This window comes from Polyodon spathula, chromosome 2, assembly GCF_017654505.1.
Source record: "Polyodon spathula isolate WHYD16114869_AA chromosome 2, ASM1765450v1, whole genome shotgun sequence".
NCBI classification, from domain to species: Eukaryota; Metazoa; Chordata; class Actinopteri; order Acipenseriformes; family Polyodontidae; genus Polyodon; species Polyodon spathula.
In genome coordinates this window covers 24071835-24088726 of record NC_054535.1, presented here as the reverse complement: position 1 = coordinate 24088726, position 16892 = coordinate 24071835, and the positions used below count along the sequence as shown (strand labels likewise).

General features: G+C 39.6%; 1 protein-coding gene across 5 annotated transcripts in view; it reads right to left on the bottom strand.

Moving 5' to 3' along the window:
* Positions 1-1577: 1577 nt before the first annotated feature.
* Positions 1578-16892, bottom strand: part of exoc6b (exocyst complex component 6B) — a 210895-nt gene continuing 195580 nt past the window's right edge. For 3 of the 5 annotated variants that reach the window (XM_041217990.1, XM_041218003.1, XM_041218018.1), the window contains 3 exons: positions 14940-15052; positions 8150-8161; positions 1578-4096 (listed from right to left, as the gene is read on the bottom strand). In XM_041217990.1, the coding sequence (XP_041073924.1) occupies positions 3970-4096; positions 8150-8161; positions 14940-15052 (252 nt within the window). In that variant the 3' untranslated portion in view covers positions 1578-3969. The remainder of the gene's footprint in view (positions 4097-8149; positions 8162-14939; positions 15053-16892) is intronic. The other 2 variants (XM_041217996.1, XM_041218011.1) reach the window with 1 other exon arrangement.

The window sequence follows — 16892 nt, the reverse complement described above, 5'->3', positions numbered from 1 at the left end:
AGTATTACATATGGCTGTTTGCCAGCAGTAATTTGGTTTACAATTTCAAGGTTGAATCTAATGCACCCACGAGCAAGTCATAGCGCAGAGCTGCTTTTACTTGAAGAATTTTTTTTTTTTTAAGCCCAAAAAATCTTTAAAATACAAATCTACAAAAAAATTAAAAAAAAAAAAAAAGCTTTTTGTGAAAATTACCGGCACATTAAGGGTTAAAAAACTGGCACTCACCTTTTTATTACATTTATTAAACTGACAGGATGAATTGAAAACCTCTTTTTGTATACACAGTAATCTGAAGCAAACGCTATGAAATGAAATAACAGTACCCTGTGTATTTACTGTGCAAGATTCTGCTAAATTCATATTTCCTTCTGAATACAGGCCACTGCAGGCTCTTGTTGGAAAGAAGAAATATACACCGTCTTACAGAGAGTAGGATTTGGATATTGTTACAAACAAACTGGACTACCAACAAGCGATGATGAAGTAAAGGACACAACATGTTCAACTATGACAGACTGCTGTAAACAGACACCAAGTGTTAATGTGTAATGTGGAACTGACGGCGATTACTGGATATAGCAGGTTTCACAAAGGAATGCTTAGCTTTTGTTACAGAAACATGCTTTCTGTTACCTTCTAGCAGTAATCTGTCTCCTGTCTTTGGATGAACAATATCATTTTCATATTTGCCATTCCAGTTTGTCCTATTAATCCTCTTTGGATTTCCCAGTGGGGCGTTTAAATTAACAATTGGGGTCTGATTTTACAAACGTAACCAAAGAGCTTTACAATAGCTTTGAGGTGTACTGCACATGCCACTCAGACAGTAGTGTCTTAGTGGATTCCATTTAAATGCTGAGGGGCCCTGTACTGTATAGTGTTACATTCACACTGGTGTCTGCTTCCGTGTTATACAATGTTGTTAGTGGATTCATTGCTAGCTTTATTACTTGTTGTTCCCTTGAGCGCTCACAGTAAATTCAGGCTTTTCACTTTTAAAACAGGGGTAAAAATAGCCTTCCAGTACATAGGGCAAACAACAATGAAGCAGCACTATTCTCCATTCAGGTAACCCCAATATTAAATATGAGGAAACCAGGTTCAGATTTGAACCCTACAAAAAAAGGTACAAGGGACATGTGTCCCACAAATAACTAAAATAACCGGATTTAAACAGAAAAATGGTGTATTCTCCTTTAACATTGATTATTTTTATGAAGCAGTGAGAAATCTCAGTATATTGAACTTGTATTGAAAATATACTCCAGCCTCTACCACTTCATTGTGGCTGTAGTGTGTGCGTGTTTACTGCATGTCCGAACATTACAACTAAAGGAGACCAAACAGTCCTAAATATTAAGGTGTTAATAGTGTCAGAATGCAACTGAAACACAATAGTAGCCTATTGTCATTGGCTTCTGCTTACTGCCTAGTTATAATAACAAACAAATATGATTGGAGTGCTGTGCAGTATATAAAAATATATATATATATTAAAAAAAAAAAAAAAAAAAAAAATAATAAAATAATAATAATAATAATAATAATAATAATATAATAATAATAATAATAATAATAATAATAATAATATGAACTGCTGCTCTAATCATGTCATATTTGTGTAAAATAAAACATAATTGACTCTCCTAAGAGAGGTTTGGCTCTGAGCATGTAACAAGGGTCAGAGCAGAGGTGTACACATTACTATATTGGTAGTTTTTAAACAGTCTCCCTTAGGAGCTTTTGTTATCAGGAAGAACAGTCGCCCAATCTCATACAAGTATAAAGATTAGCAGTCGCAGCTTGTCCTGTAGAAGAGTCAGAAGTCTCCGTCACAGGTCAGAAGTTGGCAAGTCAGTCGTTAAATGAGGGGTAACAAAAACAAATTTCAAATTCTGTCTTAATTGCATTAGTATTAGCACTATAATTCCCAGGGCACTTAGTGGTTTAGTTTAATACAGCAAAAATGTGCATGACCTGCCCATCGAAGATGGTATTAAATAAGGGGTTTGGATTCTCCAGTGCCCTCTCACGTTCCGTACGATGGAGCTTTTAAATCAAAACCCTATCTGCGGAAACCACATATCCAGACCTCCATACACAGGAGCAGTCAAGGCACGTAGTTCCTTTTTTTTTTGGCTGCCTATTCTAGGTTTTTATTACACCAACTCCCAATGGAACAACAATAATACCAACAAAAAAACCTGCACTTCTTTATATATATATAAAAAAAAAAAAAAAAAAACACTCTTACATACCCATTCCTGTAGGGATCATTTCCCTTTCCCCATAAAATTGCATTTCAAATTAAGAGAGACACCACTAAAATATACTATTGCACCTAAATTCACAGCAATGATCATGTAATCAGAGGACAATAGATCTTGCTGTGCTTGCTATGTAACTCCTACATCTCCAGAAAATGATGGCGCTGCCTGCTTCCTTTAAAAGCTGCTTATAGCTGCATTACAGCAGTCTTTGAAGCTAATTTTCAGGAACCACATTAAGCTCTATTGCTGTAGCACAGTAAGCACTGAAGATAGCTGCCTGGCAATACTTAAAGCTATTGAGAGCAGAGAAAGAGGGAAATATGGTTTGTTACATTTGCAGGGAAGATGCATGGGCAGAGTCCGAGGCCTGACTGGGTTGCTTTGGGAGTAGAAAGCAGTGCTGAAAATCTTCACAAATCTAGATGAATGACACAACTTAAGGCATAGCAACCGCCAGTTGGTATTAAAGTGTTCTTAAACCCATAAACAGTTCTGAACCCTGCAGACATCAACCAAAGGCGCCTGAATTGTAGGTTGTTGTTTTTTTGTTTTTTTTTCCTATTCCTGTTCCATATCTAAATGTGTTTCTTTTATCAGTCGCAGTCTTTTCTTTCTGATACTGTATATCCAGTGCTGTCAGATCGATTTCCCTTTGTCCTGACAAAGGACTTTTTAAACAGTTTATCCAGCTCAACTGACATGTTAGGTTCCAGTAGGGTGGGGGGGGGGGGGGGGGATGTTAGTGCCCACTGTAACAGGACAGCTGCATTGAGTCTGAGTCTGAACCTACAGAGCAAACCACTCAGCTGCGGAGCTTCTCCATCCTTGGTACAAACCTCCAAACCCGTAAGCCTCGTAATTCCCGAGGCTCGTTCACGCTAACTTTTTTTTTAATATTATTGTCAGTCGATGGGCCTATTTATTCCCAACTACTGTCACAACTACCCAAGAAAGTGGTAGCTGAGCAGCTAGTGTCGCAACTGTTGGTATCTTTCAATGCCTGATCATGGGTCAACAAATATTCTAAATTGCTAAATAGCTTGTCTCTTTTCTGCACTTCCCTATCAGTGCCAAAGAACCTTCTTCAAGAAATTAAATATAATCAAGAAAACAAACACGCAACCAATTTTCAGGATGACTGCTTGGATGCACAGTTACGGAAGCAAATTTAATAAAGGACAGGACAGCACCGCCCTTCTTCTAACTATCGTACCAAGCGTGTGTTTTAGCAGGGAAACCAGTGGACCTGGTGCTACGGTTAAGAGAACCCTCGCTACAATCCCAGAAGCAGACAATAACACACAACGGCTGTAGACAGTCCTAGAAGACAGAGTGACAGGACACACTATGTTATTTTTGCTTTGTTGGGCCTTATGAGTAAATGAGGTGCTGAGAGAGAGAGAGAGAGAGAGGAGAGAGATAGATGCAGCTGAAGCTTAGCCACTGAAGTACTGCTCGGATCGAACAAAAGCTTTGAAAGTGAAGTCTGTGTTGCTGTCGGTACACCTGCACTGTCAATCAGCATTCCTACTGTCTTGGCACAGTTGCACTGTCTGGCTGAGGAAGTTGGCATGAGGAAACAACTGGGGGGGCTTTCATGATTAAGCAGAGAGATCTGGCATATGTCTTGGTCAAGGGTGGGGTGAAGAGGAGAAAAGGGGTGTGGCCTGTCAATCCAGGCAGCCAATCTTGTCAATTATGAGTGGTGGGTGTTGATGAGGCTCCTCAGCTGCTTGACGACAGTGTCGATCAGCTTCTGTTTGTCACGCTCATTTTTGCGAAACTGGGCGAACACGTTGTTTTTGCGGCTCGTGTCTTTCATCCTGAGAGGAAAGAGGAGAGAGAGGGTTACTTTGAGATCAACAGTCAGTCCGATACAAAACTGTTTGTGAACGTTATGGGGTATAAGACATTGCCCTGCCTAAACATTGGGGGGGGGGGGGGGGGGGTGGTTTACAAAAAAAAAAAAAAGACAAAGCATTATATAGTACAGCATAGATATGAAATGACCAAAGAGGATATTGTTAAAATAGCCAAGCACTGTATGCATTTTTTTTTTTTTCCCCCAATGTGTATCGAATACCAGTGATATAGTCTATACCAAAGTTTTTAGACCGAGACTTGATCTATTGAGCTGAGACCAGTATATGCAAACTGCATAGAAAGTAATACTCAATGGCTCATAAGCTTCACAACTGCTTCAATAATTATATTATCATGTTTTCACGTAGACATAATATACTTAGACTTTTCGAAATAATAAAGCAATAAAATGCATTAAGTTTAAAAATATTATATTATTATTATTATTATTATTATTATTAATTATTATTATTATTATTATTATTATGAATATAAGCATGTGTAACAGGGTCAGGAGCCCTGTACAGTATATTTATAAAGTATATTTTGTATTATTATTATTATTATTTATGTATTTAAATGATGGCAAAAGCTATGCGTTTTGTTAGCTGTGGTGTTTTTTGCTTGGTAGTGTGGATAGGAAGCCCCATACACTATTAAAAAACCTCGTGCAGAAGGTGGCCATCTCCCTATTAATTGTTTAACTCGTTGCTAATCGGGAGATGGTCACCTGCATAAATACCTGCAGCTCCTGGCACTCTGGGTGGGTGTTCGGAGGAGTGAACGGAGGAGGGTAAAAATAAAGATACAAATAGGCAGGATTAGTGAAGGCTACTGCCCAGCCTGATCGCATTATTTAGTGTTCGTGATTTGTTTTTGTTTGACTTATTTTTGCTCTGTGAGCGGTGTGTTTTTGTTAAAATATTTTATTTATTTTTGCTCTTTGAAAATAAATGGTACCACAGAGCCTTTGCAACTGCTTCTGGCCTGACATCACCACTCTGCCATCCCTGTCACAGAATGATATAAAATTAAGCACAGGCTGAAGAATTGGGTTCACTTCTTGATGCCTTTTTCACAGTGGATTAGCAGAAGATGTTGGTATAACCAGATTAAAGTACTGTACTGTGTACATTCTGCTTGAAATGAACTATTAGAATTGCTGTTTAAATGTTGTCCAGGTAATTGCTCACTCTGATGCCTCGGAGTCTCAGTGGGGCCAGGATAGGTGAGAAGATTTAGTTTTGGTTTCTCTTGCAGAGAAATTATAAACAAGCAAGTTATAGCGAGAAAAAGTATAACAGAGTAGGATATATTGTAGTTTTTACAGAAATCAAACTAATATTCTGAGGTAATTTTTGGCGCAGCAAAACATCTACGTCACACTCTTGGATTTAACTACCACACCAGCACTGTCCCGCCCCTTAACAACCAATACACACTCCTGATTCGCTGGCACAGTACTCCCCTGACCTTCCAGCTCCCACCTAATAGGCTCTTGGTAACTGTTACCGATAAATGTACTGTAGTCAACGTAGGTTAGCCACACTCACTGCTACAGGTAGGCTACCGTATTAGAGAAAATAAGAAACCATGATACTTCCAAAATGTCATAAATCATGTAAAATATTGTAGTGTTTGAAAATCGTAGTATTATTAATAAAGGTCGCCCTCGTATAACGGCCGCCCTCTTAAGTGCCGCAGTCATTTTGATCAATTTAAAATAAACACTCCAGCAACAAATTGAAGTAATACGGTGTGTATATATACATAATTATTCTTGTGCTGTTGATCCATGGTCTACTTATATTGCTAAACTTTGTGTAGGTACCCTGTCCCCCTCTACTCTTAATATAATTAACATGTCACTTTCTGAGGGTTTTGACCCTATTGTATTAAAGCAAGTCACCATTAAGCCAATTCTAAAAAAAATATCGCTTGACTTGACAGTGGCAGGTAATTTTTGACCAATATCAAATCTTCCTTTTTTGGCTAAATTGCCTGAAGGAGTTGCTGCTGACCAATTACTCGCACATCTTTCACAAAATAATATACTAGAAAAATGTCCTTATTAGAGAACAGTAGCCCATTTTGTTTTAAAAAATCCCTAAAGACACATTTATTTTCTGCTGCTTTTTCTTAAACTCTTTCTTTACTGCAGTCTGCAATGTTTTTTTTTTTTAATAATATATTGCACTTATGATTGATTTTATTTTTATATGCATATTTTATTGTGTTTTATTTATAGAACTGTTTTAATTAATTGGTGTTGACTGTTTTGTAACAGGGCTTTGAGACACCTTGGTGTGAAAGGCGCAATAATAAATTGAAGTTATTATTATTATTATTATTATTATTATTATTATTATTATTTATTATTATTATTATTATTACTATTATATATAAGTTTAAACTTTAGGATTGTTTTGTGTTTTCCATGCAAGCAATGACATGTGCCCACTGGATAAGATGTTCTGGAATTTTAACAAATCCTTAACAGCAATTGGTTGATTTCTCATACACTGTTTATAATAAGTAACAGATGGCTAGTATAACCCTTAAGCAGTTTATAAAGCCTTTGAATCAATGTATTATTATTATTCTCAGACACCAAGCTATATACTATCCTAATATTATTATTATTATTAATATTTATTATTATTATTATTAGTATAACAACTTACATGTAAGTTTAAATATATCACAGTATCTAACTTTAATTTCGACCAAGTCTTTTCTCAATGTCTTCAATGTTATTTACTTTATGTATTTGTTTAACTTGGGTTAAAAAGAAAATTCTATCGTGTCCATGTATGTAATACATCTCCTGCTAATAGTAATTTTTATTAGTTTAACAGAAACCATTAAACAGGAAATATTACTAATACACTAAAGCACACTTGATAAAAGACACCATAACCAGATCCAACACAGGTAGGTACCCAAACCAGATTGCAACTAATTAGTGAAGTCAAATCAGCCACAAGGCCGGTCCAGAGTTGAGATGTCAGACAAGTAAATGGCTCTTTGCCAGAATTCTTGCTGGGAAAGCTTTAAAAATCTCTGGAGGCCCACAGATCTGAGAGCCTGGGAGGAGCAGGAACACCTTCAAGGCAGGGAGTAAAAGGATCTGAAGGCATTGGAAATGAGTTTGGCAAACTCTATAGAGACCAGCAAACCAAAACACATGTACGGCTGAGACGAGAGCGTATGAAGAATCTGTTGACAGCACTGCAGGGGGGCAACACTACTGAAAACACAGAGTAACCCCCCCAGCAAAACCCAGGAGATGTACTGGAGCCTGTCCAATCTGACATGACACACACACCTACACACACACACACACAAACAACCAAAGCTGGGATTTAGAATATGGGTCAGGGATTACCAGTACATGACTTTTTATGTCGGCCCTTTTAACCACTAAGCTGCCAATGTCCTGTGATCTTTAACACTCACAGATGCAATGAGAGAAATACAGAAGGAAGACACAGAACAAAAAGTGACTAGGGGACAGGCAAAGAGATGAGAATTGGAACTGGAATCAACCCTTAGCTAGTTGGCTTAACAAGCAAATAACGGAACAGCAACAAGCAAAAGCAGACTCAGTGCCCAGGCACTGCAAACCGCTGTACATCAAAGACTCAGTATTTTGACAATGGGTCATTTGAAATTTGCACCAGTAGTTAAGAGTTAAGTGCAGTAAGTTTGAGAGTATATGACACAAAGCCAAATATGAGTGGGCGAGGAAAAGAAAAGAACATGTTACACAGAGAAGGAGACAGAAAGCATTTGGAGTTGAAATCCTCAAAAGAACAGTTGAGCAAGTAAAAAGACACAATGCGAGTAAGACAGAAAGCAAGGGAAGGCAAGAGAAAGCAAGAGTGCCGTCATGCAGAAGGGATGGCCAACAAAAACTAGTGAAGCAGCCACAGAGTCCTACACTGGAAAACAAAAACAAGCATAGAAAAAAAGGGGGTTGATCTCAGACAGGCAACAGGAAAGGTACTTACGCTCTGGAAATCCTTTTTTTTTAGAGAGGAAACATTTAAAAGAGAGAGAAAGAAACAAACACTAGTGAGCACTGTACCCTCCACCGTTGCATAACCTAAGACAGGGTTTCCCAGTCCTGGTCATGGGGACCCACTGTGTCTGCTGGTTTTAATTACAACTGAGTCATCAGTTTCATAATTAAACCCTTAACTGAACTGATCATTTTTAATTAGACCTTTTACTTGTTTTCAGCTCTTAAACAGTTGCTGATTTCAAGTTAGCTACAACAAGTTATAAGTAACTTGAACTCTGCAACTGTTTAAGAGCTGAAAACAATTAAAAAGATAACCTTAAGCAAACTGTCAGTTCAATTAAGGGTCTAGTTAAGTAACTGAGAGCTCAGTTGGAATGACAATCAGCAGACACAGCAGGTCCCCAGGATCAGGATTGGGAAATCCTGACCTATGATATACAACTGTCATCCCAGCTCTCCCTGCCTGGGTAAAAATAGCTTTAACCCAAGAATGTAACATCACAACACACAGCAGATCATTGTTTTACGATGAAGGACGCCTAAGACAAGTTAATTCGTTATTTCACTGGTAATGTTCTCTCCACCTGTTGGTCAGTGAGGGCCACACATTATAAACACTCCCAATCCACTTACTGTAAGTAAAAGCAAGCTTAGGAGTTCTGGGTAATGCTGTTGTAAGCTGTTTGATGTAAATCTTTATTCTGAGATGAACATGATCTCTAGTGTCATCTGGCTACAGTGCTGAATGATAGCAGAAGCAAGGGGAGAAACAGCCAGGCTTATTCATGAACCTGGTGTCTGATAAGCAAAAAAAAAGTCAGTTTTGTCGTGAGATACCAGAGATGAAACATTAAAAGCGCAGATAGGTACCAGGTTGGTTAAAGCTCTATCCTTTCCTCTCATTTTAGACCCCTTAAGTGATCTACACTGTCTTGCTAAGCTATGTTTCATGTGAGGAAATCAACAAACACTTTCTTTAGGTTTGGCAATTGAGTAAGTGAAACAGTCTGGCTATCATGAGACAATGGCATGTACCCAACCCAGTATATTAATTATTTCATTATTAATGGTTTCATGAAGGGAATTACCAACTAATATTCCCTACATTCTGACTCTTCTGGCTCTAATATATATATATCTTTGATTTCCAGGATGATTATTATCTTTCCTTTTTCTGATCCCGTAAATGCAGTTTTAGAGCCACGCCTTTGTTCATAAGAAAACAAAAGATTTCTGTTTGTCTCTCTAAATCATAATGAAAATGCCAATGACAGGACTTAACATTTTTCTTGGAATAATAATGATACTGTTTTTTTTTAGTTTTTTCCCCCTAAAACTTCCACAGTGAATAAGAATTCTTGTAAAGACTTCAATGTCTGAGTCACTGAACTAAATGAATCGTATCAAATCATATTGAAAACACTATGACCTCAGTATTCATCTATCATAATATATTAAAGCTGATTTCACAATCAACATCCGACAGATTGTGTTTTGCTGTATGAAAAGTATACTAGGAGTCAATGTATTTAACATGTTTTTCCATTATATATATAACTTTATTTTTTTTTTCCATTTTTGGCTTTAAATGAGTGCTACACAATTAATTTGCTTACCTCTCATTAGCTTAACATTTGATTAAATATTTGTTACTGTCCCTTTTGTATTGAGCTAAGAATTGTGTAATTATTTATTTTTATTCTAGATATGCCAATATTTCAAAAACAACTCTATAGTTAAAGGTCTTTTATATATCTGCATTTTTCAAATTTAAATACAACCCCCCCCCCCCCCCAAAAAAAAAAGAAAACAAGCAAATATACAAAATAGCTTCCACATAAGACATGAATTGGGGAGGGGAGGTTGGGGTGGGGGTGGGGGTGTGAGTAAGTGGTTTTGAGTTATCTATAAATCACGTAGGATATTGAATGATAATTTGTGGTATACAGTTTGTATTCACTGCAGGAGGACGTCCCATTAAACAACGACAGGGGCAAGTGGTTTATGTAAGGACATCCTCCTGCGGTGAACAAAAAACGGACACCATGAACGATCATTCAGTACATAGCAGTACTACACACACACACACGCTAAATCAGTTAATTCAGGGATTATTTTACCTTGCAGATCTTTACTTTCATTGTCAACAGACTATGCTTTGACACAGACTCATTTTCACTTGTTTATGGCCTCTTTTCAGATAATACCTTGAGCTCAGTCTGTCAATTTTCAGACTCTCTGTTGTTCATTGCCGTTACCGGTGTTAATGAAGGGGCTACAGGCAGTTCGGCTAACTTAGACGCAAGCAGACTGGAGACTAGCATTTCCTGACTAGACTCATTCTCAAGGAAATCGGAGTGCAAAACAAAGCAACAATAGACATTTTAAAGACATTTTAGGTTATTATCATAACCCTGGTTCCCTGAAATAGAAATGTAACCGTTACTGAATGGGTATTAACCTCTTTAAGACCCGGAACCTGTAAATATATCAAAGCCGATCGCAGAGCCTCTATGACGCAGTCATGCCTGTCCCCGAGGGTAAAAATTACTGTGCTCACAGACCTCCTCAGCATTTTTCCTTCGAGCCTGCTGCAATCATGGTCACAGCGACTTTGAAGGTTAATGGTTATTTTTTTATTTGAGGGAACCAGGGTTATGATAATAACCTAACATTCCCTTTCAAGTACGAAATGTAACCATTACTGTATGGGTGAGAGTACCAAAGCCTTCGCAAGGGCAAGAATGCAGAACGACTGGAATGTTACAAGGCTAAGCCAAGAGGCTGTCTTGGGCGTTACCATACGGAACCACTGTGACAAATAGCTAGGGCTAAAAAATTGAGGGAGAAACTCACCTCTATGCCAGAGTGGACAGCATGGACCTGAAGTCGAAGCACACTCCTAGATAGGAGGCTGTCTGAGGAGGCGTGAGCTGGCTCTTTGCATGATTCACGTAAAGCCCAACCGTTGAAGATGGCCAGTGACAAGTTCCGTGCGGGCCTCTGTCCGTGCTGGAGGCTGGGCACAAATGAGCCAAATGGAAAGAGGCATCTTTGAGGTCCACCGTGGTGAAACAGTTGCCTGTCTGAGGTTGAGGATTGTTTCTGAGGCCACCATTCCGCTTGAGCGCTAGGAATTACCTGGAGTAGAACCCTTCCTCCAACTGGAGGGAGTCTAACATGTGAAAAGCTTGTTTTTGCAGCAGAGCTACTACCTCCTGATATACCACTGCGGCATCCTGTGGGTTTGAAACTGATGTTACATTCACGTCCTGAAAGAGAGGCGGACTGTGCTTGAACAGGAATAAGCAGTTAGATGTCCGTAGTGCACTGACGCCAATACTCCAGATGCCTCCCTGAAAAGGGGCCCTGGGCCTGTGGCAGCAATCTACTAGGGCTGCTGCACAGCTTGTGGCTTGGCCTGAGGCTTCTTAACACCACCTTGCCGCAGAAGCAGCTGGCTATGCCAGTCTCGGAGGCTGCTGGGGCCTAGGGTGCCAGTTTGACGCTGGTTCACACACTTGGGGTGGTCGCTTAGGAAACATAGCCACCTTCATGGATTCCCACACACAGTGAGAGCGCTACAGCATCTCGTCCACCGTGGGACCAAACGTATGCTCTGGTGTAACAGGGGCATCCAACAGCCGTGCTTTGTCCACGTCAGGGCCACGTGTAGCTATCAGCGAAGCCAGGTTCCTGCCTATGGTCCGCCCGCTGAGCTTTGACACACGGAGCAGGTTCTTATTAACCAGGTGCAGCTCAGATGTTGTGGTGACTGTCAGAAAGGGACCCAAGCAAATAGGACTGGGAGTCTACTAGAATAGTATTATAATTGCCTAACTGTGCAGTGAAAGCATTGGCTGAATAGGCATGCTTGCAAGCTTGGAGACCCAGCACTGCTTGTTCGGGCAGGTAGCCTCCTTGGAAAGAAACGGCAAATTAAGCCCCTGTAACAAGGTAGCCATTAAAACCTCACTAGCAGAAAAATGGTCCAGCTTTTCTGTATTATGAACACTGAATAGGGCATCCAACGAATGGGAAACAGCAGGAGATGTAGCCGGATGATCCCAGGACAACTGGATTTAAAAAAATAAATAAATAAATAAATTTGGACTCCAGATCCACAGGTGGGAACACCAGCTCCTGTTCACCTATCTCATTAGAGGCGGCAACGGACAGTATGTCCTCCTGTGGCCAATCTGTGCCCGTAGCCTTCCGGAATCATGCAGTAATTCTGCTACAACCATTCCTTGGTGGGAAACAGCTGCCCAGAGCTTTTCTAAACTGTTCTGAGTCCGTTGATCGTTTGGAACAGTGACTCTTCTTCCTCAAGGGAGGACAAGGACAAGCAAAGGAAGATGACGAACACCATGAAGACTGTCCACTACGTGGGCTACTTTCCCGGGTGCGTTGTCTGGTCTCCCTTGGCACAGAGCCATGGGGTGAGGATGCAGCCACCTCTCTAACAGGGGGTGATAGGGAAGAGCGCTCTGCAGGAGTAAGTTTCTACAGCGTGAAACTGCAGGACCAAAATACTCCAAACTCACAGAAACTGCAGTTCACCAGTTCCTCCTTGGCATGCTATGGCCTCAGGTAGGAAGAGCATCTGCCATGCTTGTCCTCAAAAGGCAGACTAGCCTTGCATGTCTCGCAGGGATAAAACCCAGGCATGATACAAGAAGCCAGCAATGACAGATGTACAGGTGCTGCCTCAATCTGCTTATAGATAGTAACCGGGCGGGTGAAGACCCGAACAAGACTGGATTAGTGAACACCGGTCGATATCCGTCCGTCTAGGACCACATCGGAACCGAGGCTGGTACCAGGTTGGTGACTTTAGCACCGGGTCAGTATGGTATAGTACCGGGTAGGTGACTTTAGGGGGTGGGTGGCTCTGATTGGCTGAGGGTCAATAACAATCAATCTGTTCATGTTTATTTGTTCAATCAACCTGTTCATTCATCTCCACCAAACTTTTATTTACCACTGCATCACTGACAGTAATGTCTGATAAAAAGCATAATGGGATACTGTCCTACCTTTCTGTCATAACAAGAAGCCTAAAAACAACTTTGACAGGTAAGTTTAAATTTCCATATTTAACAATAAATACATAAACAGCAAGGGTGTAACTGTTCCAGTATGTACACTCACGCTGTACAGTATGTGCATGTTTGCTATATAATATAAAGTTAAGAAAAGTACAATTTATTTTTGGTTCGTGGCCATTACAGGAGGCTGTGTGGTCCAGTGGTTAAAGAAATGGGCTCGTAACCAGGAGGTACCAGGTTCAAATCCCAGCAACCTCCTTGAACTCCGTCTTTGGGGTGAGACATTGTTGTAAGTGACTCTGCAACTGATGCATAGTTCACACACCCGAGTCTCGTATCTTGTAAAGTACTTTGTAATGGTGGTCCACTATGAAAGGCGCTATATGAAAATAAAGATTATTATTATTATATACTGTGGGAAGAGGGATATGATTTTTGTTTCTATCCTGGTATGTACTTACCGTGATTTACACTTACAGTCACTTCCTCATGTACTTCAAGTTCAAGTTCTTATCTGCTTGTGCTGGGTCCGGGGTTTTGTGCTTAGTAATTGTTGGGAGCTGCATGTAGATCTTTACCTAGCCATGTTACATACTCTTCAATTTTGAACAATACCAGTTTTTTTTTTTTTTTTTTTTTTTTTTTAAATCAGTAAAACCGTTTTATGTTGTGTGACGAGGTAAAACAGTTAAAATAATAAATGTGAATTTATTTTTAAGAAACGTTACAAACTACAGGTGGAACCCTAGTTAGACAAGCTGTTAAAAAAGAAATGATACTGTATTATCGCTTATTTAATTTCAAACGTCATAAACTATGGTGGTTGTTGTTTTGGGGAAAATATCCACACAAATTTAAGTGTAAAACTGTAGGACCAACAGCACAATGGAATACAGTTTGCTGAAAAAACAGTGCTTCACTTCTTTGAATCAGTTTTACATTTAATGTACTTATACATACCGCTTCAGTACCGCTGTCAGTTGTGCTTTACAGAGTGAAGTTATATACAGTGTAAAACTCAGGTTTGGGTATATCAGAAAAATGCTCATTTTTAAATAAACCTTTACAGAGTGCAATATATGTAGATCTATTGCTGTTTTTGTAAACATCTGAGCACTCATTAATACGAACCATTGCTATGGTCCCCAGCTGTGCAGATGAACAGGCTTCTACTGTATGTTGTTCTTAGTTCATTCATGTTATAGTGCGTTCCAGCACTTTTTTGGGGGGGGACTTGAGCACTGGTAATAACTCCAGCCGGAGCTATGCAGCCTGGAGGGAGAGCACAAGTCAGCCAACTTACGTTGCTGCATCCCTGGAACAAGACCGCAGTGGGACACAACAAGCAACTGGCTGTAGTACACAAATTATGCGTAATTAGTGAAAACTATTACAGCGATTAGTTTAACATCACATAAATGTGTAAAAACACAATAAATGCGAATTACATAGCAGATACAGGTAACAAGAACTTATCTGAACAAGGCTCGTCCGTCAGGTCAGTCTTGAAGGGAAAAATGGCACGGAGGTCTGTGAGCGCAGTACTTTTGTGCCCTTGGGGGCGGGGCATGACTGTGTCACAGGCTCTGCAAGCAGCTTTGTTATAGCTTATTCAGGTTTCGGGGTCTTTAGGAGGTAAATGCCCATACAGTAATGGTTACATTTTGTACTTGAAAGGGAACAAATAAACGATCCCACGCTTGTTGTATAAACCCAGATACTCACTTCTCCAGCAGAGCCAGGGCTGTGTTGGGGTTCACACGGAGGTACTTGCAGGTGGGGCGTCCATAGTCAGCCAGGTATGTGGACCAGTCCCACTGAATGAACAGATCCAGGAGCTGGGGAGGAACATGTGACAGGGTAAGAAAGAGTGATTTTACCCTTACTGCCTGGTATGGGGTGTAACGATTTATGACGTATCAATGAATCGTGATACTTTCTTTGCATGATATATCGGATTGTAGTAGAGGCATGTATCCAGGGTTGGTGTAATTCCCCCCCCCCCTCCAATTATATTTCCAATTCCTTTTTTAAAATACATTCCCAATTACAATTCCTTTAAAGGAGTTAGAACTGGATTTGATTAAAAGGGAATGGGAGTTGGAATTTGTATTGTGATACAAGAGCAAAAGCAGTCCAACAAAGTTAACTGTAGTTCACCAATGGTTCTTGAATGAAAAATAAGTGGGTTTTATATTTGGTATGGATACATACCCTCCCTATCTCATTTAATATTCCATTGCTATCTTAGTATACATATAACAAATCTGCTTATCGCAGTATCGCAGTATGTATCATTTCACCCCTACTACCCAGGCAGTGGGGATTATTTTAGTTTTTGTGTTAAACCACCTTAAAGTAGGTAATATTCAATGTTCTGGACAATTGAGCATTTTAAATAAGTTAAATATATATGTACATAATGCAACATACCTCAGTTATGAAAATGTGAGTTTAAAAAGAAATAAGACCCCCAAAAAACAAACACATGAAATTGGGAAACAGAATGGGGTCTCTTGCTGTCTTGCTATCAGGCATGCTGTCTAGACATAGTACCTGATGCATTCAAATATACATCACCATACCCAGAGATTAATAGTGCAAGCTGTCAGGTATTATAGCAGGCGGTCTATCATAGTTTTCCACTATCAATTGTGACCCCATATATGCAAGAGCAGTGGTTCTCAAACTTTTTGTACTGCGCCTACAACTGAAGACTTGGATATAATTATGCACAGTAATATAACATATGCATTGAGAAAAAAAATGTTATTAAAAAGCAAGACAAATGTAGACTGACTATTCATAATCGACAGAATTTGAAAATATGTATGTGCTGGTCATATATTATATAGTTGAGATGTGAAGCTCCAGATAGGGTGTCAGGGGAATAACTGAAGGTTTAAAGAAAATAGAAACAAAATCAAACAGCTGCAATAACAATCCCTACATTAGTGACATAAGGGCGTGGTACTAAGATTTGCCAAAGCTTAGACCCACTCAATTAACCCTGAAGTCATGTTTTGTATTATTGTTATTATGACTGTTTTTTTTTTTTCCTATAGGAATGATTTGCTTCTTTTTTGCTATTGATTTTAGAATGTTTTTTCTCGCTGCCTTTTCTTGCTAGGACCCTCTTGGAAATGAGATGCATATCTCACAGGTTCTATTCTGGTTAAATAAGTGAATCTGAATCTAAATCAATACAGTATTGTTGCATGCACTGTCCTGCCACTGCTGCACATGGGCTAGATTCAGACAGGTAGTTTGTGGGCCTGGCAACCTGTTTCGTACACTCAGAGCTCAGGGGAAGCTTCGAGCGTTGGACTGTTCAAGGCGCAAAGCAAAGTGGCTGAGAAAATCCCTGAACTCCTCTTTACCCTGGCGAGCAGAGCAGGGCTGAGCCTTCACCTCCCTGTGAACTTCCACTTCATCTCCATTACCGGGCTCACCTTGCACTGAACTCCAGCATTATCGCAGCGATGCTGAATAAACAACACTAAACTGTAATAGAGAGTGTGGGAGAAAGGAGGGGCAGGGGAGGAATTATTACTTCCTCTTATAGTCAAGTACATAGTATTGCTTTGCAAGCCATGTCATTGAATCTTATATCTTTGCTTTGATTTACCAAGACTTTTGCAACTTTCCCTTAAATTGTTTTGATAGATCATGGCACAA